Raw genomic sequence first — 23,728 nt, 5'->3', positions numbered from 1 at the left:
GGAGAGTTGAGGGTCTGTGTCTCAGCTCCAATTCCTCCCTGACTTGCTTTCCCCCGCACTGTCTTTTGGTGGTGCCCGGAAGTCAGTTCTGTCCCCAGGCGGGGGGACAGATAGTCTTAACCAATGCCTAAACAACCACTCACGGTTTGTATTTGAATAAAGTTGTGGCCAAAATCATGCCAAAAATCTTAAACAAAAATTACGTGTCTGTTGTGAGTTATTTGGGGGGTGGATTGGGACCTCGACACACAACACATAGATAGCTAAGAGCTTAGGCGGCTTCCGTGGCGGGCGCCTAGCACCGTCCTGAATTTGGCGCCCAGGTGTCCCGCACCCCTGGGTAAAGACGGCCCTGGCTAAATGGAAGAAGACGTTGTGGCTTTTGGATTAAGGCTGGTTGCTTGTTTGAGCTGTTTGGAGGCTTGATTTGGAGAGTTAGATTGTGAATGTAGCTGTGTGCTCTGCTAGAGCACATGGTCTGAGGGAGAGGGGCTACTGCTGAGAGGAAGCCAGGCTGAATAAGGAAGTGAGTTGGAGGAGTTCTATTTAGCTGCTTATAGTTTATGGGAACTCATGAGCAGGACTTGCAAACAGGCCAACTCATTGCACATAGTGCTCCTCTGCTTCCATAACATCAACATCTTTGGCACATCCACAATAATCTCTACATACATCACAATTTAATAGGTTAGCATCTGGAACTCTGTAGTAATGGGCTACACACACACAGTGTAAACTGGGCTGTAAAATACATTTAGAGATCTTAAGATTCTGATGGGTTGTTGGGAGTTGCAAGCTAAACCATCTGGAGGGCACCAGGTAGGCAAAGGCAGCAGCAAATTGTGTGTGTGTGTGTGTGTGAGAGAGAGAGAGAGAGAGAGAGAATTCACATAGCCACACTGAAAAGGTGCAACATTGGGAATCTTTCCAAATGAAAGATCCCTTGCTAATGAAAGTCAGGGCAATCCCAGAAAATCCAAGAGCCCACTCTTGATCTCACCAAAAGTCCCCAAAGGAGGTAGGCCTCCCTTAATAGGTGGATGAATCCTGATGCTGACTGGTCCCTACCACATAGTGAATGGACTAGACCCCAATGAGACCTGAAGCCCATCTGGAATAAGATGGCCTCAAGTAGGCCTGGTTCATTTGAGGGCCTTATCCAGCTCAAAAATACATTCAGGGGTCTGTCACATATAAAGCCTACTGGGTTGAGTAAGAATATACATGAATGAATGGGCCCAGTTTACTCAATTGTCCAGGAGGGCTAACACATAAGTCACACTGTGCCACAGGCTAGGTGAATCCAGTTCTGTCACCATTCCCAAAATACAGACTGGTCATTGATCTTGTCCCCCCTCCCCCGCAACTAGGAATACCACCCACAAACCACAAACCGTACCAAAGACCTTTCCTACTCCTCAGCTCCATTCAAAGGGTGGGGGTGTCAACATTCAATCATATAAACAGAGTCATCATCAAAACAATGTTTTCAAGTTAAATAACAGCCATTGAATCACAGTCATTATGAGCACATGACTCCCAAAATGTGTCTGACTTAGTGCTGCTGAGCTGCACTTAACTCCTGAGAACTGAACCTTCTGGGTACAATTAAAAATGAGACATCAATAAAGTTCATTAGTACAGTTTTTATCTCCATCACCACTGCCAGAAAGGGAGAGATATTTTGTCCAAAGAGCACCACTCTATTTCACAAATAGATACAATCAAATGAAAAAAGAAGTCGTGTGGCATCTTTCTTTTCATAGGTACCAAATAGAACTCTGAACAATACAATGTTGAACCAGTCAAGAGTGAATGGATTCCTTCTGCTCGGATTCTCTGAAATTCAGGAGCTGCAGATATTCCACATTATTTTTTTTGTCATAATGTATTTGGTGGCCTTCATAGAAAACCTTCTCATCATCACAGTCATCATCTATAGCCATCAGCTTCATACACCCATGTACTTTTTTCTGGCCAATCTGTCATTACAAGACTTTGGTTCCATATCTGTTACAGTTCCCAAGTCTATTGCAAATTCCTTGATGAAAAACCAAGCCATCTCTTACTCTGGGTGTGTTTGCCAAGTATTCTTTCTAGTTTTCTTCATGATCTCCCACTACCTCCTGCTTGGCATCATGGCATATGATCGCTATGTTGCCATCTGCAATCCACTGCATTATGAGACTGTCATGAACAAGAAAGCTTGCATTCAGATGGCAACCAGTGTTTGGATCGGTGGACTTTTCTATTCAGCAATGCACACTGGAACTACATTCACTGTGGACTTCTGTTCTAATGTCATCAATCAATTCTTCTGTGAAATCCCACAACTCCTAAAGATCTCTTGCTTTGACTCATATATCAACGAAGTCCGGATTCTGATTCTGGGGTCTTGTTTTGGCTTTGTTTACTTTTTTCTAATTGTTTTTTCTTATGTTCAGATCTTCAGAGCTGTACTGAGAATCCCATCCAGTCAAGGGAAGCAAAAAGTCTTTTCAACTTGCTTGCCTCATTTTATTGTTATCTCCCTGTTTATGGTAAGTGGCATGTTTGTCTACCTAAAGCCAACCTCCAGGTCCCCATCAGCATTTGACCTCTTGGTTTCTATGCTCTACTGCATGGTGCCACCAGTAATGAACCCGGTCATCTATAGCATAAGAAACAGGGAGCTCAAAATTGCATTCTGGAAGCTGCTTATCAATATTTTCCCCCAATTCTTAGGCAAAAACCATTCTTCATTTTAGGAAACACTTTCGGTTGCCTAGATGGCTTGCATAAGTTTTGTCCAGTCCTATGTTTGTTTACTCAGAAGTGGATATCACTACATTGGCTGGGAGTTAGTCCCAGGAAAGTGTGCATTGGATTGTAGCCTTACATTGCATGTTTAGCATTGTATTTCAGGATGACTTCCTTCTGAGGCATGTCATGCCCTGACACTGCAGTGTTTTCAAAGGCAGGTAAGAACACACTTCAGCATTCAGGCCTTTGAGCAGGGGTGAGGTGCATTGTGATTGTTTCTAAGGGCTGTCATGTTGACCCTGCTGCTATTTGATGCTGTATGATAGAATCATAGAATTGTAGCATCGGAAGGGACCCTTAGAGTCATCTAGTCCAAGTTCTTGCAATGTAGGAAACTCAGCTAAAGCATCTATGACAGATGGCCATCCAATCACTGCTTTGGATGCCCAGAGTGGCTGGGGAAACTCAGCCAGATGGGTGGAGTATAAATAAATTGTTATTGTTATTCTTGTTGTTGTTGTTATTGTTATTTAAAAGGTCCATGGAATGAGAGCCCGCAACCTCCCGAGGGAGACTATTCCACTGTCAAGCAGTTCTTCTTTTGTTTTGATGTGCTTCTTTTGTTTGAATTTATATTTTGTGCATTGTGATTTAAAAGCATTTGTTGTGCCCCCGCTTGCAGATCCTTAGAAGAATTACAAGCTATAAACATGTTAAATCAATAAAATTATTGCTTTGTTCTTAAGCAAAGATTTGTTCGTAAGCTGCAATGATTACTAAATCAGAAGAACCGATTAGATCACAATATTAGTAGTAGTGCCATACTGAGTTGTTATTAATTCAATTTTACTTCATGTTAATTATGCTTGTACAGTGGTACCTTGGGTTAAGTACTTAATTCGTTCCGGAGGTTCGTTCTTAACCTGAAACTGTTCTTAACCTGAAGCACCACTTTAGCTAATGGGGCCTCCTGCTGCCGCTGCGCTGCCGTAGCACGATTTCTGTTCTCATCCTGAAGCAAAGTTCTTAACCTGAAGCACTATTTCTGGGTTAGTGGAGTCTGTAACCTGAAGCATATGTAACCTGAAGCATATGTAACCTGAGGTACCACTGTATACAGTAGCAGTTCCCTTGTCTGTCAAATGAAACTCATTCAATGCAGCCAAGTTCAACTTTTGTGACAGAAAAGTTTTATTTTGACCTGATCTATCTATACCAATCAGAATGTTATAAATAAACCAGTATCATTTCCATTTTGAGATGTTCTTTGCCTGCACTAAAAACAAAAAAGCACCCTCAAATGCTAACTATTCCTCATAGACTTGCTGTTCCCTTGAAGTTGGTTGATTGACTATACAATTTTGTAAGAGTCTTTGCTTTCCAATACGTCCCCTGCAGGAAGTACAAATGGGCACCTTGACCAAGTCAGATTGCCGACCTCTCAGACCTGTAGTTTTTAGGCACAGGACAAGTGGAAGTGGGGATAAATCCTAAGCCTAATTCCAAATAAGTTATTTAAGACAATGAAAACAAAACAAAATTAAAAATTATACAAGATATAAAAGAGATTATGGAAAGAAGAGGAATGAAAGCATCAGAGGTTGATGTACAGAAGCAATTTGAACTAACCTTTGCCATGCTGCACATCCTTAGAGGGAGGGCGTTTAGAGTTCCAATGGTCCTTAGTGCTCTGACTAGTAGCAGAGACTTAATATGACTCCATTTGATTCCACAGTCCAAGCCCTCAATATGTCAAAACAATATTTGTTCTCCTCTTTAATGAAAAACACTGTCCCAACTCAGTGAAAGGACAAGCCTAACCCCATTCACTAGCCAGAGGAACAGTAGCTTCAAGAAGCTTGCTTCTATGCTCAGTGTCAGAAAGAATACTCAGTTCAAATTGCCATTTCCATGTTCTGGGTCAACAGAGGATGAGGGAGATATGTCCTATTCCCATCCATCTGGCAGGGGATTAAGGTCTGCTGGGTTGAGTGGGTGTTCAGCCAGTTGTAGGCTGCCTTGGAAATTATTTCCCACAGTTCAGTTGAACAAACAGCACAGTAAATATATTAATGTAAGTTCAATTCAACAGGCTATGTGATCAGAGAAGTGAAGTGTGAATGGTACAACTGAGCTAGGGAAATTCAAGATGATATTGTGACACAGGGGGAATTTTGAATCTATATGTGTAACAAGGACAGTGTGTTTTAGGAGCTCCCTATGATTCTACTCACAGAGAGAGATTTCCTGTTTTCAGAATAAGCCTGGAAAAGATATTCATAGAAGAGGTCTTCAAACCCAACAGCTTTGATAAAGAATTTTTAATCTCCTTATTTCGCATGCTGTAGATTATTGGATTGAACATGGGTGGTACAATGGTATACATCACAGTTAAGGCAATGTCCAGAAATGATGGGGTTTTAGAAGGAGGCCTGAAGTAAGCAAAACTTCCTGTGAAACAAAATATGGAGAAGACCACAAGGTGGGGAATGCAAGTGGAGAAGGCCTTTTTCCTTCCCTCAATAGACGGAATTTTCAGAACTGCCATGAAGATGTGTATATAAGTGATGACAATGAAGGCAAAGCAGCCAGCCAGCAGGATTATACTCACCACCGAAACTCCAATTTCTATTAGGTATAAATTAGAACATGCAATTGTAAGTAACGATGGGACCTCACAGAAAAACTGGTTGACAATATTTGAGCAGAATGGAACTGCAAAAGTTGCACTAGTGTGCATGACTGCATAGAGAAGGCCAGCGACCCACACACCAGCAATCATTTGAGTGCAGAATGTCCTATTCATCACCATTTCATATTGTAATGGATTGCAAATGGCGACATATCGATCGTATGCCATGACTGTAAGGAGAGCAATATCAGATGATAGAAAGAATAGAAGTGAGAGGACTTGAGCAGCACATCCCGCAGAAGAAATGTGTCTGTTATTCATGATAGAATTGGCCATGGAATTAGGAATAGTGACTGAAACAGTACCTAGGTCTTGGATATCCAAGTTCATCAGAAAGAAATACATGGGAGTGTGAAGTTTCTGGTCAAAGGTAACTACAGATATTATGAGAAGATTCCCTAATACAATTGTCAGGTACAATACCAGGAACAGAGAGAAGTGTAGAATCTGCAGTTCCTGTATTGATGAGAACTCAAGGAGTAGAAAGTCAGAGACAGAAGATTTGTTGTCTTTTTTGGCATTCATGACTAAAATGCTTGCTGAATCTGAAAAAAAGAGATAAACATTAGATTAAATCATCTTTTGAAAACAAATATTGACTCTCTATAGATAATACATCATTCTCTTAAAATAAACTACTATTGTTCGTTACAACCAGTTTTGTCATAGCACATCATTCAAACCAGGACTAGTGGTTAAGCTCTATCTTCCAGGGGAGCCCGGCCAGCCAAAATGGAACTTGGCAGGTGAAAACCAGGTGCCCCTCATCCAATGCTTGGAGAGGGACACAAAGATGCCTGATTCACACACCCCTCTGGCAACACCCACACTATGCCCCTGACACCATTGTCTGTGCACAGTGTACACTAAGTTTAAAAATATACAAGAAAGATAAAAACAGTTAAACTCTGCTCCAAAATTGGGCCCAGAATACTGAATACATGCCTCCTGCTGAATATAAGCCATGTGTCTGAGCCATGTAGAACCCCTAAGAGCTATTCCTTCAAAGACCCCACTGATAAGACCACAATATTTGGAATCAGACTATCCTCAGCACAAGTTGTGGTCCTCATTGGAAATTAAAACACGAACATTGAATTGGACCCTGTATCATTCCGGTGGCTAGTCATCGCCCTATGTTTACGAGTTAGTTACTTCAGTTTTGATACTGAATTACAGGATCAAAATATGCTTTGTAAATATGGAGGTATTAGTGAGAGGCATCTGCACTCTGCATATTGTGATAGTATTGATTGCAGCAGTCATTGTATCACCACCCAGTTCATTGTTTTATTGTTGTTGTCCCCCCCTACGCAGGCAGGCAGCACCATGTACCTTTGCTTGACTCCAGTGTGGGGCAGGTTGCACTGGTAGTGTCATTAACAAGGGCTGGGCTGCCCACTTGCTCATGCAATGCTGCTGCATGGTGACATGAATGTACAAATGTGCATGGAGAGATGCTCACAGCTCCTTTACTATGCAATCAGACAAACAAAATTGTCAATGGTACATCTAAGCTGGAGGAATGCAAGATGCCCATGTAACACAGGATATATTTTGAACCCGCATATCTAAATTTATCTGGAAGTTGGAACTGGGCACAACATCTCAGTAGTTCCCTATGATTATAGTGCTACAGTGGTTGTGTGCCACCCCCAATCTCTGGCTGAGCAGTAACAATACTCCAGAGGGTTCTAGACACTCACCCAGAGTCTGTGTTCCTTTGCAGAAAATGAAGCACAATTGAGCCTCTAATGTCTTTATGATATATGGTTTATTTTATACATATATAAAACCTTTAGCCTTCAATGGAGTGGCACACAGCAGCAGCACCCCATAACATGCAAGCTTAATCTATGGCAGCATCACCAGAATCCTTGTCTTCTGCAGCCTATCTTGTAAGGCACATTCAAGATGTTGTCCTTTCCCACTTCTTCCTTACAGTTTACCTAAGTTCTGGTCTCATTTTGTAACACAGGAGAAGGTCTCTCCTGTGGCCTCCTAGAGTTTATTACCTCAAAAGTGTCTAGCATTTCACACTTATTCACACTTTGCCCTTTGAACTGCTAAAGAATAATGCCCTCCAGGTGTTCACCTCACACAAAAATTAGTCTACTACATAACCCAGGAAGTGTGCCCACTTAACCAGCTTTACATGTGTTTAATACGGAGGCTTACCAGAAAGTCCACTATACTTCTTCCTAGTCCTAATACACTAGGAACTGGCCATTTTCAGGTTGTAAATCCTAATATTTACTGAACCTAACCATTGGTACCACAGATCTAGAACAATACTTAGAGAGATTTCACCTTTTCAGAATAAGCCATAAAGAGATATTAACAGAAGCTTGCCTGAAACCCAGTAATTTTGATAATGCATTTTTAATCTCTGTATTTCTCATACTGTAGATTATTGGATTGAACATGGGTGGAACAAAAGTATACATCAAAGTTAATGCAAAGTCCAGATCAGATGGAGTTTTAGATGGAGGCCTAAGGTAAGCAAAACATCCTGTGAAACAAAATACGAAGAAGACAACAAGGTGGGGTATGCAAGTGGAGAAGGCCTTTTTCCTTCCCTGAACAGAAGGGATTTTCAGGACAACAGTGAAGATGTGCACATAAGTGACAACAATGAAGACAAAACAGCCAGTCACCATGATTACACTCATCACCAAAACTCCAATTTCTGTTAGGTATAAGTTTGAGCATGCAAGTGTAAGTAAATGTGGGATCTCACAGAAGAACTGATTGACAATGTTTGAACAGAAAGGTGTAGCAAAGGTTGCACTAGTGTGCATGACTGCATTAAGGAATCCAGTGACCCACACACCAGCAACCATTTGTATACAGGCTGCCCTGTTTATCACCATTTCATATTGGAATGGATTGCAAATGGCAACATAGCGATCATATGCCATGACTGTAAGAAGGGCGGTATCAGATGATAAAAAGAAAACAAATGAGAGGACCTGAGCAACACATCCAGTGTAAGAAATGTGTCTGGTGTTCATGAGAGAATTGGCTATGGATTTGGGGATAGTGACTGAAACAGCAATTAGGTCCTGTATGGCCAAGTTCATCAGAAAGAAGTACATGGGAGTGTGAAGGTGATGGTCAAAGGCTACTGCAGAGATAATGAGAAGATTCCCGAACACAGTTGCCAGGTACAATACCAAGAAGAGGAAGAAGTGTAGAATCTGCATTTCTCGGATTGCTGAGAACTCCTGGAGTAGAAATTCAGAAACAGAGGATTCGTTACCTATTCTTGCATTCATTACTATAATGCTTGCTGCCTCTGGAAAAACAAAAACATGACAACAGGAAGATCAACATCGGTTCTGGTAATTGAGCTTTATTGGCATAAACATTTAAACATTGGTTTAAATCCTCTTCTGATAACAAATATTTAACACTTTGGAAGAGCTGTTGTGAGATATAGAAGGTAAGAGAAGGAAGTAGACAAAAAATGTAATAACAAATCTTCATCAAAGCAGGAGTTAGCTTTTAATTCTTTATAGCTAATACACCATTATTTTAAAATAAGATACTGTTATTTTAAAACTGGATGATGGTGCTGCTCTCAATCTCTGGAAAATGAACAATGCCACTGCTGGAGATGTAACATGGGAGTCCTACCACAATCCTTCCCATACTTTCTTAGGGTTGCCATATTTCAAAAAGTAAAAACCAGAATGCCACCAAAATTGTTGAGCCAAAAAAACCATGATTTTTCGATTGACTTGTCTAAGATCCAGGACAAAGTGCCGCCTTTCGGAATTCCCCACCCCTCCAGATGTCAATTCCGCCTTTGAAATCCAGGTTATGTTCAGACATATGGCAGCCCTATACTCAGAGGGCAGATGCCTCTTGCTATCATGTACATATTTACAAAACGTATCTTGAGAGCAAGATTCAGTATCAAAACTGATCTTGATAGTTGCTTCAGTTTTGCTACTGAATTACAGCAACACTTAATTCTAGGAAGATGGTTCAAACTTTTTGTATTAATTCCCTATGCCTGTCACAACTTGGGTACTTAACAGCTTGATTCCTAATATCCCTGTTTGATCAGTGAGGCCTTTGACTGAGTAACTGGTAGTGGTTCCACATGACTCGGACACATAGCTGATACTCACCAGCAGACATGATTCAGTATTCTGGGCTCAATGCTTTGCAACTCCTTCCTAGTTGAGATCACAGAAGTTTCAATTGTTTAATCTTGGTTGTATGTTTCTAACCTTAATGTGTACTGTGAACAGACCACAGTCTTATGTATGTACAAATGTATAGGCTCTTGAAGAGAGGCTTATAACTGCTTTACTTGTCTTCACTCACAAATAGCTGCAGTGAAGGTTTATTCTTGGTTGTAGCTCATGGCTGATGAGGAGAGAGGCTAACCACTAGTCCTGCTTTGGATGATGTGCTAAATCAAATCCTGATATAGCTTAAGATAACAGTAAAAGGACGTGGGTGGCGCTGTGGTCTAAACCACTGAGCCTCTTGGGCTTGCAGATCAGAAGATCAGTGGTTCAAATCTGCACAACAGGGTGAGCTCCTGTTGCTCAGTCACAGCTCCTGCCAACCTAACAGTTCAAAAACACATCAAAGTGCAAGTAGATAAATAGGTACTGCTCTGGCGGGAAGGTAAATGGCGTTTCCGTGCGCTGCTCTGGTTTTGGTGTTTCGTTGCGCCTAGTCTTGCTGGCCACATAACCTGGAAAAACTGTCTGCGGACAAACGCCAGCTTCCTCAGCCTGTAAAGTGAGATGAGTGCCGCAACCCCAGAGTCGTCTGCAACTGGACTTAACTCTCAGGGGTCTTTTACCTTTACCTTTTTTAACAGTAAAAAGGACCATGGAGGAGCAAACCTACTGTAATCTAGGAGGCTGCACATTTGTGTAATCTCACTAAATTAAGATTTGCAATTAGCTTGTCATGGAACCCAGTACATTGGGTATTCTATGTGCAGTCTATATAGGTTTCAGGAGAGACCACATAACAAGCAGGATTTCACATTCTACACAATACACAATAGTAGTATTGTCTGCACTTAACCCTCCAAAACTACCCAGGTATCACTAAAGTTATAAAAATATAAACATCTTACTCTTTTCCTTTATAGAAAATAGATTTCCAGAAGCAATTTCTTCATTATTTTAAGATGTTCTTTATTCTTCTAGCCACTCAAAGACTTTCCCCCCAAAAAAGTTATCACCTGCTCATTGTCTTCTGTGAAAGCTAAAATGTTTCTATACTCTTACAGAAAGATGATTTTACTATGGGGTGGAAATTTATTATTATTATAGTTTTGTTCCTGGGAGTTTGGTCTCAAGAGCCTCAAACAAATCAGCAATTGTGTTCCTTGGACTCAGGAGTCCCACAAAAATTAGCAGCGGTGTTCATTAAGCCTTGGTCCCAGGAGTCCAAAATGAATCATACAAACTATGTAAACGTATGAACATACTTAAGCTAGAATAAACCAAAAACGCTTAGATTTGTTTACATTCCTGTTTCTAAAAAGTATACTATGTAATACTATTAAAAATGATAATGTCAATGCCATATAAGTCTTTCTGGAACCTTCTTGTTTCAACTGGACCTTCTCATACTCATTTTTGATAGTTGTGTGAGGTATAACTAGCTCAGTGCTGCACATGCAATTTCCCCTTACCCACTGTGTTCTCCCATTTAGGATATCTGGAGGAGATGCCGTTTATTGCATTTTAATATAGATTCATCTGAGATCTGTATTTTATACAGTCTGAGAGCTAGTTCTTCATTAACAACATCCCTATGTGTCCCTGAGATATCATCATGCAGTCAACCCTCACCTTTGGTTGCAGAGGAGTCTGTGCTCATAACCCTGTTCCATAATATCACTTTTGTCTCAGTATCTTATGTGTCTGGGACTGGACACCTTGTGTTAAATCAGAGTTAAGGTGTTAACATGCGTTGTAGCCTGGTCCTGAGTTTTCTATGAAACAAGAGTTCATCAGGGGAACTTGCCTGCTCTAAGGATGTGGCCCTGTAACTTTGAAATGCCATACAAGGACCCAAAGCCTTTTTTTAGCAAATACTTTATAATTTTAAAATACAAGGGCCAGCAGCTCTTTTTCTATTTGTGCGTGGTTACTTTTGCGGTTGGTGAGACACTGTGTAGCACATACCACTTGTCTCCGGAGTTTCCATATGTATGTGGGATTTAAGGTCTATTAATGTAGACTTCTGTTGCTTAGGGCAAAATATAGTGACTGATAATCTAATAAATAAATTAACCATTTAACAATTTTTTTAGAATATCCCTTCACTAAAGCAGTTCCTGTGCCTTCTCTGGAGGCAACTATGGGCAATTCATAATCAGAATATTGTGTTCAAATCTTTAGACTATGTTAGCATACCATGTCTACAGAACATGAAGTTCTTTTCATTTATTCATACAGATTCCATACATTTGAGTACTTCCAGCCTTGTGAGGTCCAAAGGAATTTGCAAGGAACATGTGTCACTTGTCTTTTTGGCTATGTTATTTAGATGTTATATACATCGTTCACTTTGCCCATTCCTCCAAAAACATAAGGGTACATCTGTTCAACGTGAATGTCTTTTGTTTGGCAAATTGTGTGTCATCTTTCAATGAATCCCAGAGCATGACTAGTTTTTTCTTCAAGCTTACCCCCAACTCCCTGTGTGGAATTACTTTCCCTGTGTGAAACTCCAGTCTTATATTTTCCGAAAGTATGTGGTTTTGTTTTTTAAGATTTTGAGAAATTGTGTCAGTGGCCACTGTGTCAATTTCCCTAACTAAAGATGGGAGGTGGGAAACATGACCAACTTCCTGGGTTTTTAAAAGATACAGCTGTTTTAACTCTTTCTTGGTAAAAACAACAGCAGCACCAGCCAGGTATTTTACTTATGGGAAGGATGCCCTGTGTCCACTTATCTGCCACCAAAGGTTCAAAGTAATGAGGAGACACTTCTGGAACAATTTTATATACAGTATACAATGAGGATTCCAGCTTAATAGTCACTATGGTATGGTACAACACTTCATTTTAGAAATGTTACTTATGTGGGGCACAATAGTTTCAGGCAAAAATTCTTTACAGAGAACATTTAAGCCCCAGTTAGCACTCTTATTTAAAACTAGTTTCAGGATAGATTCTTTCCATCTAAAATGGACATTTGTGCACTCTAGCAAGAATCTCACAGCCCTTTCTAGGATTTTTTTCTCAGCCTCAGGGAAGCAAATTGGGTTGCCCTCTAAAACTAATTCCTAAATCCAATCAGAACAGGTGCGTCTCATCTGAAGTTCCTAAACAAGGGCTCATCCACACTTTTACTTCTTCCATAGTCAGAAACCAAGGATGTGAATAGGGTTGTTTTCTCCTTTCCCTACTCATTTCCTCGGGAAAACCCATTTTAGCTTTAAATAAAAAGAAATGGCATTCTACGGAAAAGCTTGTTGCGCGTGTAGGTCCCCAGGCCACCCCTCAAATAACTTCACACATAACACGTAATTTAGTTGTGGTTTTTTGGGCACTATTTTGGCCACAACTTTATTAAAATACAAAATCAGTGAGTGGTTGTTTAGACATTGGTTATGACTATCTGTCCCCCCGCCTGGGACAGAACTGGCATCCCGAGGTCCGATCGGTAGCCAGTAGAAAAGAAAGTCAAACTGGGGGGTCACCTGAGCTAAGCGTCGGACCCACGCCGCTCTCCCCAGCAGCTCCCCGAAAGCTTGCCTGCCCGGTCCTATAACAAGGATTCCCATAACAGGGATTGGGCGGCCCTGGTCCCATAACAGGGATTGGACGAAATCATGGCAAGCCCCAGGATTCCTTTAATGGAATTACCTTCATCGCAATAGGAGGGGCAGGCACCGCCTGTTCAGCCCCCTCCACCACCAGCATATTATAACCAATGCCTAACCGCAACCTTACAAGTTGTGACGAATTGCAGAGTAGTAGGCAAAAACCGAATGGCACAGCCAATCACCAAATGGCAAAATTCCTACTAGGCCCCTGCGCCAAGGCAGACGACCCCATGACAGGCAAAGCAAGGTCAACTGGAAAAGAGGGCGGGTGGGCGGGTGATCCGATGCACTCTGCAAAGAGAAAGAGAAACCAGAGTGCACCAATATTTAAAGACTATGGTCCCACCCACTCAATTTGCAACATACAATTTGCCCCAGCAACCCGGTTATCCAATCACAGATGCCAGGCAATAACTATTAACCAGCCTGGCAACAAGAGGCCTGGCCCGGTGGCCCACACCGCAACACGTGCTCTCATTTATTGGAGAACACGCTTTATCAGATGAATGCTGTTGGAGAAGAGAAAGGGTTAGAGATGCACTAAATGATAGACAGTCCCTCTCTAAATGCATAATTAACAGGCTATGTGAACAGAGAAGCAACAATGTTAATGGTATATCTACGCTGGAGGTTCTTTTGACACCCAGCAGATTTTGAGTCTGCATATCAAAATGTATCTAGAAGCTGTAACTGGTCATGATATCTCCACAGTTCCTTATGCTTAGACCTACAGAAAGAAATGTAACCTTTTCAGGATAAGTCTGGAAAAGATATTAATAGAAGAGTGCTTCACACCCAAGAGCTTTGATACAGCATTTTTAATCTCCTTATTTCTCATGCTGTAAATTATTGGATTGAACATGGATGGTACAACGGTATACATCACAGTTATTGCAAAGTCCCCATTAGATGGAATTTTTGAGGGAGGCCTAAAGTAAGCAAAACATCCTGTGAAACAAAATAAGGAGAAGACAACCAGGTGTGGTATGCAAGTGGAGAAGGCTTTTTTCCTTCCCTGAATAGAAGGGAGTTTCACAACCACAGTAAAGATGTGTACATAAGTGACAACAATGAAGACAAAACATCCAGACACAAGTATTAGACTCACCACTATAGCTCCAATTTCCATTAGGTAGAAGTTTGAGCAGGCAAGTGTAAGTAACTGTGGGACCTCACAGAAAAACTGATTGACAATGTTGGAGCAGAAAGTGGTTGCAAAAGTTGCACTCGTGTGCATGACTGCATTAAAAATTCCAGCAACCCACACACCAGCAACCATTTGTTTGCAGACTGCCCTGTTCATCACCATTTCATATTGTAATGGATTGCAAATGGCAACATAGCGATCATATGCCATGACTGTAAGAAGGGCAACATCAGATGATACAAAGAAAAAGAATAAGAGCACTTGAGCAACGCATCCAGCATAAGAAATGTGTCTGGTATTCATGAGAGAATTCACGATGGATTTGGGGATGGTGACTGAAACAGCCCCTAGGTCCTGGATGGCCAAGTTCATCAGAAAGAAGTACATGGGAGTGTGAAGGTGGTGGTCAAAAGCTATGGCAGAGATGATGAGAAGATTCCCAAATACAATTATCATGTACAATACCAGGAACAGAGAGAAGTGTAGAATCTGCAGTTTCCGTACAGCTGAAAACTCCTGGAGTACAAATTCAGAGACAGAGGATTCATTGGCTATCTTTGCATTCATTACTAAAATGATTGGTGCTTCTAGAAGAAAACAGGAAGATAAGTATAGGTTTATGTACTCTTCTGATAACTTATATTTGGTAACCAATACTGCTTTGGATGTGGTTTTTGTGGGAAATAGATTTAAAAGAAAGAAGTGAACAAAATAGTGTAATAATAAATCTTCATCTAAAGGAGAACTTAGCTTTCAACTCCATATTGATACTGCACCATCGTCCTAAGATAAACTACTGCTAAGTAGTGCTTTTTCTTCTGGGAATTATAGGGGCAGAACTACCCAAACAGTATAGAAATTTATTCATGTATGTGACTACAGCAGAAAGAAATTTGGCTTAGCTTGTCATGGAAACCAGGTCACTGGTTTTTCTATGTGCAGTCTATGTCAGGTTTCAGGAAAAACCTAAAACAAGCAGTATTTCCCATTCTACACAATAGACTATAGTAGCATTGTCTGCATTTTGTTCTCCGAAAGCTATCCAGGTATAACTAATGTTATAAAAATATAAACATCTTACTATTTTTCTTGATAAAAAATAGATTTCGAGATGCAATTTCTTCATTACTTTAGGATGTTCTGTATTCTTCTAGCCACTCGTGGATTTTTTTTTTCTTTTTAAAAAAGCTCTCCGTCCTTTTCTTCTGAGACAGTGAAAATGTTTGTATATGCTTGCAGAACGATGATTTTACCATGGGGTGAAAAATTAGTACCATCATTATATTTATGTTCTTGGGAGCTTGGTCTCAAGAGCCCCAAACAAAATAGCAATTGTTTTCCTGGATGCTTGGACTCAAGGGTCCTACACGAAACAACCATGGTTTTTTTTAAGACTTTGCCCCATGGGTCTAACACAAATACTGAAAACATGCAACTAAACCATCCTGTTTCAAAACAACTTACTGTATAATATTTAAAATACTTGTGTGAGATATGACCAGCTCAGTATCCGCCCCCCCTCCACTGTGTTCTTCCTACTTCTGCTATTCTTTCCTCTTTTTCTCCCAAAACCCTCAATATTCATTCCGCAGCAATATCGTTCTTCTGCAAAGCTATGTTCTCGGTGGACCCTTGCGCACACTTCGTGGTGCGGAAGCTTTTGGAGGGCTGGCGTAGATCCCAGCCCCCTAGCTCAGATAGCAGGAGACCTATAACTTTTGACATACTCATTCAAATACGCAAGAAGCTCAGGGTCATCTGCTGGTCTAGGTATGAGGCCAGGTTATTTTCCACAGTTTTTTCGTTCGCCTTCTTTGGCGCTCTGCGCATAGGTGAGGTGGTCTGTGAGGACCAACCGGATAGAAATAACAGGGGGCTCCTCTTGGAGGACGTGACCTTGTCAAGCTCGGAGGTAATTCAAAAAATTCACAGCTCAAAGACCGATCAACTTGGGAGAGGGGCCCTAATCTGCCTGCAAGCTACACAGAAGGCCGGCCCTTGCCCAGTAAAGGACGCAAGAAAGTTCTTGTGCTTAAAACCAAAAGCTAGTGGCCCTTTTTTCATACACGAGGATGGCTCTCGCCTGTCAAAGCACCAGTTCATGAGGGTTATGCACAAAGCAATCGCCGCCATTGGGCTCCCATCTGAGGAGTACGCCGCACATTCTTTCCGCATTGGGGCTGCGACCACTGCCGTGCACATGGGTTTGCCGGCAGATAGGATAATGGATATGGGGCGCTGGAGCTCTAACGCTTACAAGGGATACATCCATAAACTATGCTAATGCTCCCCTCCCCATCAGCCCCCTGACCCGTATCTCTTACTCTTTATTTTTCAGGTGTCAGGACAGTGCGTCTGTGGATCATTGGCCACAGCATTGTCCACTGGGCGAGATTAAGTGCTGTCACCAGGGGCTGGGGGGGGGGGGGCGAACTGGAGCTCCCAAACAATGTTGAAGTTTCTTGGATTGCGCGTCGGGGAATGCGTTGGGCAGAATTCCTCCCAGCATTAACAAAAAGAATTGCCATGAAAGGGCCACCGGCATATTTTCAATGACCTGGGGGAGTTGCGGGCCTCCTATCCAAATCTAACAATTATCTGGTCATCTTTGCTTCAGAGGCGTGTTTGGAAGAATTCCAAAAACCCTGTGGCTGTGAATAGAGCCAGGAGGATCCTGGAATGCTCGGTGGCATGTAGAGTGGCTGCGCTGGGTGGGTGGGTCATTGGTCACCCAGGCATCCAGTTTAGCAAGGAGGCCCTCTACCGCGGGGATGGCGTGCATCTCTCTGATGCTGGTAACGATATTTGGCTTGCTGACATTTTCCAGGGGATCAGGGATTGGTTACAGGTCTGAGGGTACTGGTGGTGAGCCTGGCTTGTGTGGCGGTTAGGCATTGGCAGGGGTATTATCATGCAAATGAGTTGGGGGGGAGGAGTGCCATCACCTCCCCCAAATGTTGAAGGGTAGTCCGATAAAAGGCTCCGGGGGCATTGCCTCATCCGAAACCTATGGAGGCTAGGGCCTAAAGCGTGCTCCCGAGCGGTAACCCCTCGGGGAGTGCCTAGGGGTGTGCATCTTGGGGGCTTCCCCTGTTGGTGCTTAACCCTTCCTGGTTCTATGCCGGTTAGTCTGTTAGGGCCAATGCCTAAAGCCAATACCGCTCTTACCTGTAATCAATAAAGTTGTGGCCATTTTTCGCCCATTAACCTAAATTCTGGTGTCCACTGTCTTTACTTATCTCATCTGTGGAAGGGGGCGGGAATCGCCACGCAAGGAGATTTTCCATTAACTACGGACTCTGGAAGAAGCTGTTCTAATGGGAGCAGGAAATTTGTGAAGACTCTGCTAATACATGCCACTAGATGAGGAGTAGTGAACTACCAACTGACTGCCACAAGGCACCAAAAAGTCTTGTGGTGCACCTTGGAGGCACATTTAATATGAAATATGTGCATAAACACAAGCTCTTTATGTGTATTGGTATTTTCCATTTAAATACAATGTTCACCTTGCCTATTCCTTAAAAGAAATAAGGATACCCCTGTTCAATGTTAAGTCTTTTGTGTGGCTTATTGTGTGCCATCTTTCAATAAGTCCCAGAGCATGAAAAGTTTTTAGTCTTAGCAAAAGTTCTGTATTCACATAATATTGTAAATGGGATGGCCTCCATCTGATCTTGGAAGCTGACCCTCAATTCTCTGTTGGCATACAACCAAGGAAGCAGGGGCAATTGGCAGGCCCCCAGCTGGCTCCATCCCACCAGCTGGTGTACCGGACAAACTCCAGTCCTTGGTGCCACATGAATCAGTGACCCAAACTTCAAAAGCTAGGGCATGCTCTAATCAGCAGAGATAACACCACGCAACAGAAGTATGTGTGAGCATATTTACAAGCAGTTTATTTAGCATACATCAGGACAAAAGGAAAACATATCTGATCCCCTTCATGTCCAAAGCAAGCAGCATAAGCAATAGATATACACAAAATGAAAGTTCCCAGCAAGCTGTGCTGGAGTGTAAACAGGCATGTGACATACAACAATTCCACACGTCTGTTCTTAAGGTGGAACGGAATTATACCAACATTATCTGTGTGGAATTACTTCTCCAGTGTAAAACTACGGTCTAATATTTTGTTTCTAAAAGGACTAGGTTTTTGTTTTGTTTTGCTGTTTAAGATTCTGATACTTTGTGTCAGTGATCTCTGTGTCAGACTCTCTCACTGAAAATAGGAACTGGATAGCATGAGCAATTTTCTGTTTAAAAGATACAACTCTCCTTATTAACAACACTGGAGACTTCAGTTTCCTTACACTTACTGTGGGTTCCAGCTTTATGGCTACTCTTCAAAGGCACAACACTTCATTTTATACATGCATATTTATGTAAGGCACAGCATGTAGTTTCAGGCAGACACTCTTTACACTGAACTTTAAAACCCCAGTCAGCACTTTTCTTCAAACTTTTTCTCAGTATAGACTATTTCCACTTACAATGGGCATTTGTTTCACTGCCCTAGCAACTATGTTACAACCCCTTCTAAGATTTTTAAATTCCCCTTCAAGGAATCAAATTGGTTATCCATGTTTGGTTACAGTAGTTCCTAATCCGAATCAGAATCGGTCCTTCTCTCTCCAGGTTGCTGTCTAAATGACAAACAGTGCCTATCAAACTGACATACAATCCCAATCTGTTTGACAGTAAAGTTTTGTGATTTTTACTCACCAGTTCTTCCAGATTGGTTGATGTTCTAACAAACTCTGACTGCTGCTGACTCAAGATCTGTGCATTGCAGTCACATTTATCTATGCTGCTATTCCATCACACTTCCATTTCTTTCTAAGGGAATGGTGAATTCCTCTGGTCCCTATTCTGTTCTTGTTTCAGGAGTGATGTAAAAATCTACATTGGCTTGTGAGGATGTGTCTCTCTCTTGTATTTTTTCCTGGACTTCCTTTAGATGGCAAAATATTTTTGCAAAGAGGTTGTATTCCCTCCTCCATGCATTCTCACACTTCCCTATCACAGGGCAGTTTGTGTTTCTGACTGTCTCCAACATGCATGTACTTTTTGCTGAGATGTTAATTCAGATATGTGTGCGTGTGGCATTCCAGTAAATCTATGAAATCTAGGCAAGGCCAAAAATCATTTCATCTAGGTGCTGTCACTCCTTTGAAAACCTGAATACTCTGTTAAAATGGCTCTTTGCATGATGTGGGGTGACAGAGTAGACAGGAAACATGACCTGTTACTATCCATAAACCAGAGGATTAAGTGCTACTGAGATGTGTTCAGCCTGTTATAGGCCACTTTGAAAACCATACAAGTGAACAATGGGATATAAACTTCAACATACATACATACATAAATGGATTATCAACATGCCATGAGATCTGACAAGCAAAAGTGTGATTGAGCTGATCTGAAGGAATGCAAGATGACCATGTGACATAGGGCAGATGTTGAGTCAGCATATATGAATTTATCAGGAAGATTTAACTTGAAATGATGCTATATTCCAGGAACTCCCTTTAATTACACCTTTTCAGAACAAGCCTGGAAAATATATCCAGAGGAGATTTCCTCAAACCCAACAGTTTTGATAATGCATTTTTTATCTCCTTATTCCTCATGCTATAGATTATTGGATTGAACATGGGTGGTACAAGACTATACATCACAGTTAATGCAAAGTCCCCATCAGATGGAGTCTTAGAGGGAGGCCTAAGGTAAGCAAAACATCCTGTGAAACAAAATACGGAGAAGACAACAAGGTGAGGTATGCAAGTGGAGAACGCCTTTTTCCTTCCCTGTACAGAAGGGATTTTCAGAACTGCAGTAAAGATGTGCACATAAGTGACAACAATGAAGACAAAACATCCAAACACAACTATTATACTCACCACTATAGCTACAATTTCCATTAGGTAGAAGTTTGAGCAGGCAAGTGTAAGTAACTGTGGGATCTCACAAAAGAACTGATTGACAATGTTGGAGCAGAAAGGGGTTGCAAAAGTTGCACTTGTGTGCATGACTGCATACAGAAGGCCAGCGACCCACACGCCAGCAACCATTTGTTTGCAGGCTGCCTTGTTCATCAACATTTCATATTGTAATGGATTGCAAATGGCAACATAGCGATCATATGCCATGACTGTAAGAAGGAAAATATCAGATGATAAGAAGAAAACAAATAAAAGAACTTGAGCAACGCATCCAGTGTAAGAAATGTGTCTGGTATTCATGAGAGAATTCACGATGGATTTGGGGATGGTGACTGAAACAGCCCCTAGGTCCTGGATGGCCAAGTTCATCAGAAAGAAGTACATGGGAGTGTGGAGGTGGTGGTCAAAAGCTACAGCAGAGATGATGAGAAGATTCCCAAATACAGTTGCCAGATACAATGCCAGGAACAGTGAGAAGTGTAGAATCTGCAGTTCTCGTATTGCTGAGAACTCCAGGAGCAGAAATTCAGAGACAGAGGATTCATTACTTATTTTCTCCTTCATTAATAAAAATTTTCCTGTCACTGGAAGAAAACAGAAAGATAAACATTGGTTTAAGTCCTCTTGTGATAACAAATATTTACTACATTTGAAGAGGGTTTTGGGATGTTGAAGGTAAAAGAAAGAAGTGAACCAAAAAGGAGAAACAATAAATATTTATTTAAATGAGAAGATAGCCTTCAACTCCATATAGATAATATATCATTATTTTAAAATAAACTTCCCACTGTTTCAAAACTAGTAGATGTTCTCAAGCTCTTGAAGTTTAATACTGCCACTGCTAGAGGAGGAACACAGGAGTCCTACTGCCATTATTGCCATACTCGCTTAGTATATGGCAATATGCAGAGGACAGATGTACCTTGAGAGAATTCCCATCTTTCCAAAAGGTATTTTGATATTGTAATTCAGCATCAAAACTGAAGTAACTCTCAAATATAAGGGGATAACTTGCTGCCTATATGATGCAGATTCAAAATCAAGTTTATTCTATTAAATGCAATGTCCATAACAATCTGGGTCATGTATATGTTAAAAGCTTGATTCCTAATATCCCTGTTCTTTCAATGAGGTCTTTGGCAAGAGTCACTGATAATAGTTCCACATGTCTCACACACTTGGCACATACTCACCTATATTCTAAATTCTAGGCCTAATGTTTAGTACTCCTTCTTAGTTACAGATTTCAACTGTTCTTATCTTTGTTATATGTTTTTAACTTTAATGCATGCTATGCACAAACCACATTGTTATGCATGTAAAATGTATAGGTTCAAACTGCTTTGCTCCTCCCCAGACCTTTTTGCTACCTCATTATACATTATACAAGAAAAGGTGCTTCACCTCTCTCCTCACTCACTTGGAGCTGCAGTGAAGGTTTGTTCTTGGTTGAAGTTCATGGTTGGTTAGGAGAGAGGCTAACCGCTAGTCCTGTTTTGGATGACATGCTGAAACAAAACTTGGTGCAGCTTGAGCTGACAGTAAAAAGTATCATGGAGGGGTAAAGCTACTGTGCTCTCCTCTCCATGAGGTTCAACATTTGTGCAGTCTTCCCAAGATAATATTTGGTTTAGTATGTCATGGAAACCAGGTCATTGGGTATTCTATGCAAGTCTCAATAAGTTCCAGGAGAGACCGCAACAAGCAGGTTTCCTGATTCTACACAATACACTATAGAAATATTTTCTGTGTTTACTCTTCTGAAAACTACACAGGTATCACTAAAGTTATAAACATTTAAATATCTTACTTTTTTCCTTAATGGAAAGTTGATTTCCAGATGCAATTTCTTCATCACTTTATTTTCATCTTTTTAAAAATAGAATAAAAAATCATCCCATCCTTTTCTTCTGGAACAGTGAACCTATCTGTATACTCATGCAGAATGAAGCTTTTACCATGGGGTGGAAAATTATAACATGTGTACACACACACACAAACACACTCCTCAGAGTTTGGTCTCAAGAGCCCAACACAAATGATCAAGTGTGTCCCTGGAAGCTTGAACTCAGGAGTCCCACAAAAATTAAAGCAATGTTTCTAAAGACTTGGCCACATGATTCTAACACAAATAGTCTCTCTAGAACCTTCTAGAATTAGGTAGGTAGCTGTGTTGGTCTGCCATAATCGAAATAAAAAAATATTGAAAAAGATTATTTAAAAAAAACCTTCCCAAAAAAATCCTTTTAAAGAATCAAGTCCTTAAAAAAAAAAAGTCCTAAAACAGTCTTTAAAAGAATCCTTCCACCCAAAAAGTTTCTTTTTAAAAAAATTGTCCGGTAGCAGCTTAGAAACCAACTAAGTTATTCTGGATATAAGCTTTCGTGTGCATGAACACTTCTTCAGATACTCTGAAACAGAAGTCACCAGACCCTCATATATAGTGGGAGGGTGGGGAGGAGTATTTCTCAGAAGGGTGGTGGGAATGGGTGCTTGGCTAATCGAACCTCTGGTTTCAACTGGACTTTCTTACACTCATTTCTTTCTTTCTTTTTTGAATAACGTTTTTATTTAGTTTCATGATACAGAGAATAGTGTGATGTACGACTGGCTCAGTATTACCCACACCATTTCCCCCCTCTGCTGTGTTCCTCCCACTTCTGCCATTCTTTCTTCTCCTTTTCGATCTCCAGAAGAGTTGCTTTCTGTTGCATTGCAATACTTGCCTATCTGAGGTCACCTTTAGTTGTCAAGCGATCAGTGATATTATTTTTGTCTCAATCTCTTATGTAACTGAGACTGAACACCTTGTGCTACGTCAGAGTTAAGGTGCTTCGCACATTGTAGTCTGGTCCTGACTTTTCCATGAAACAGAAGCTCAGCAGGGGATCTTCCCTTTTCTGGTGATGTTCCCTGTAATTTAGTAATGCCAAATAAGAACCTGTGTAAGTCATAGGCTTTTTTTCAGCAAATGCTTTGCAATTTTCACTTTGATTTCTGCCAGCCCACTAGACTGAAGCCTCTGTATGTGGGACTAGAGGCAACATTGAAAAAATATATATAGTAAACTTCTTAAATACTTGTGATGCAATCTGAGGGTCATTATCATTCCTGAAAATCTGAGGTATCCCATGCCTGGGAAAAGATAGCTCTCAAGTTCGATTCTCAATTGTGACTATTTTTGTGTAATTTTGTTGCAGAAAGAGGTTTGGAAGGGAGGTTCTTCAAACTCTCATAGTAGAGTTGATACAATTTTGATTTTTTGTATTATTTTATTGTTGTTAGCCACCCAGAGCCTGGCTTCGGCTGGGGAAGGCAGGATAAAAATAAAATTATTATTATTATTATTATTATTATTATTATTATTATTATTTCTCCAAGCA

The 23,728-nt window shown here is 41.0% G+C and overlaps 4 protein-coding genes and 1 long non-coding RNA gene across 5 annotated transcripts in view; 2 read left to right on the top strand and 3 right to left on the bottom strand.

The window, feature by feature from the left end:
* Positions 1–1,793: 1,793 nt before the first annotated feature.
* On the top strand, positions 1,794–2,747 carry LOC310662149 (olfactory receptor 14A16-like; the record flags this gene model as incomplete). The annotated part of the gene is made up of 1 exon (XM_083408920.1): positions 1,794–2,747. One exon carries the CDS (start codon positions 1,794–1,796, stop codon positions 2,745–2,747), a length of 954 nt encoding a protein of 317 aa, XP_083265046.1.
* Positions 2,748–4,972: 2,225 nt separating this feature from the next.
* On the bottom strand, positions 4,973–8,712 carry LOC310662148 (olfactory receptor 14A16-like; the record flags this gene model as incomplete). Its single annotated transcript, XM_083408919.1, has 2 exons — positions 4,973–5,641; positions 8,395–8,712. 2 exons carry the CDS (start codon positions 8,710–8,712, stop codon positions 4,973–4,975), a joined length of 987 nt encoding a protein of 328 aa, XP_083265045.1.
* Positions 8,713–13,980: 5,268 nt separating this feature from the next.
* LOC310662147 (olfactory receptor 14A16-like) lies at positions 13,981–14,937 on the bottom strand (the record flags this gene model as incomplete). Its single annotated transcript, XM_083408918.1, has 1 exon — positions 13,981–14,937. Exon 1 carries the CDS (start codon positions 14,854–14,856, stop codon positions 13,981–13,983), a length of 876 nt encoding a protein of 291 aa, XP_083265044.1. The 5' UTR covers positions 14,857–14,937.
* Positions 14,938–17,123: 2,186 nt separating this feature from the next.
* The window catches only part of LOC310663458, a 143,059-nt gene continuing 136,454 nt past the window's right edge, over positions 17,124–23,728 (top strand). Inside the window, exon 1 of the long non-coding RNA XR_014504498.1 lies at positions 17,124–17,303. This is a non-coding gene — a long non-coding RNA (uncharacterized lncRNA). The remainder of the gene's footprint in view (positions 17,304–23,728) is intronic.
* On the bottom strand, positions 19,932–20,888 carry LOC310662569 (olfactory receptor 14A16-like; the record flags this gene model as incomplete). Its single annotated transcript, XM_083409507.1, has 1 exon — positions 19,932–20,888. The coding sequence occupies exon 1, from the start codon at positions 20,727–20,729 to the stop codon at positions 19,932–19,934; it is 798 nt and encodes a 265-aa protein (XP_083265633.1). The 5' UTR covers positions 20,730–20,888.

This window comes from Podarcis tiliguerta (genome assembly GCF_965153285.1).
Source record: "Podarcis tiliguerta genome assembly, chromosome: 13".
NCBI lineage: Eukaryota > Metazoa > Chordata > Lepidosauria > Squamata > Lacertidae > Podarcis > Podarcis tiliguerta.
Note: the sequence above shows the minus strand (reverse complement) of the source record. Positions and strands in the feature narration are given on the sequence as shown.